Below are 1,397 nucleotides of genomic sequence, written 5' to 3'. Positions count from 1 at the left end.
CTCGCCAGACAGACAGAGACAGACAGAGAGACAGAAAGTGAGAAATCATTCCCCAGGGGGGACGGCCACACCGCAATCCCTTCTCCTCCATACTCCTCTCAGGATCTTGGGCACACACGCACACGCGCCTGGTGTGAGTTTTAAGCCACCAGGTCCGGGACTCGAACCGCAGTCAACTACATGGGAGTCCAATGACATAGCCATTAGGCTAACTGCTTGCCCCTAAAATGAGAAATCTTTATAGCAGGGTAAAATAAAAGTACAAGGGGCTGGCAGGTATTGTTGTGGTTATGGGTGCTGGACTTCCAAATGACTGACCATGGTTCAAGTTCCAGACCTGGTGGCTTGCTCTCTCACATTCCCTCTCTCTCTCTCCCTCTCTGTCCCTCTCTGGTGAAATTTAAATAAATAAATAAATAAGATTAGATAATTATAAAAAAAATTAAAGTGCAGAACAGTGCAAAATGAAAGTGTTGTATAAAGCAAGGTAAAATGAAAGTACACTCCTGAGAGGTAGGAGTGGGCAGGTCGGAAGGTTTCTGTGTTCTGTGCTTTTATTGTGTATCCATGGAGCACCTTCCCTGTTTACCCACTTCTCAGTGGATTTTTCCTTCTCTCTTCCTTTCCTTTTCCACTCCCATTCCTGGCACCTCCCCTCTCACTTCTGCATATGCCCTGTTGAGCCTTATTATATAGTAGTTTCCCATAAGTACCTTAGCAAAACCCAAGGTGGGGGCAAAAACTGCAATGTAAATGATATGTTAATAAGCTAAAGGTCACGGGAGGACAACTGAGCTCAGCACTAAGCATGCTCCAATTTATGTGAAGTCCCCTGTGCCGTCCCCTATCTTGAGCAGTAGGATGTTCTGGACCACAAGAGTGGGCTGGGGCCTTTCCCGAGGGCAGTGCCAGCAGACCTCCAGATCCTCTCCTCACTGCTCATGTCTAACTACCTACCCTGAGACCATAACAACCACATTTCTACGCATGAGTTCTTTTGGGGACACATTCAAACCACAATAACAGGCAAAGTCTGTTTCACAGAAGCCAGGTGCAAGTTCCAATTGTCCTCTGAAAGGGCCATGGAAGGATGCATTTTCTTTTGGCAGGGAGGGGTGGCGGCAATAAAACCAGGTGCAGATTGTTAATCTATTATTGAAAACAAATGCTCTGGTGTACAGAATACCAAAAGGACGCTTGCAGCTCAACAATAAAAAAGGCAACTAACCCAGTTTAAAAACAGCCAAGCATTCGCAATGACACTTTTCCAAAGATGATCTGCAAATATAAAAACAAGAAAAGATGGTCAACATCATTAGTCATTAAGGAAATGCAAAACCCAAAACCACAATAAGTTACCACTTCAAACCACTAGGATGAATATATATATATTCATA

The 1,397-nt window shown here is 44.5% G+C and overlaps 1 protein-coding gene across 1 annotated transcript in view; it reads right to left on the bottom strand.

Annotated features, from left to right (window-relative positions):
* Nucleotides 1–1,397, bottom strand: part of LOC102488785 (glutamate receptor 3-like) — a 144,159-nt gene that overhangs the window by 117,391 nt on the left and 25,371 nt on the right. Inside the window, exon 2 of the mRNA XM_014582277.1 lies at nt 958–1,149. Coding sequence (XP_014437763.1) covers nt 958–1,149 — 192 coding nt within the window. The remainder of the gene's footprint in view (nt 1–957; nt 1,150–1,397) is intronic.

This window comes from Tupaia chinensis, unplaced genomic scaffold, assembly GCF_000334495.1.
Source record: "Tupaia chinensis unplaced genomic scaffold, TupChi_1.0 Scaffold143572_1, whole genome shotgun sequence".
Lineage (NCBI taxonomy): Eukaryota > Metazoa > Chordata > Mammalia > Scandentia > Tupaiidae > Tupaia > Tupaia belangeri.
Note: the sequence above shows the minus strand (reverse complement) of the source record. Positions and strands in the feature narration are given on the sequence as shown.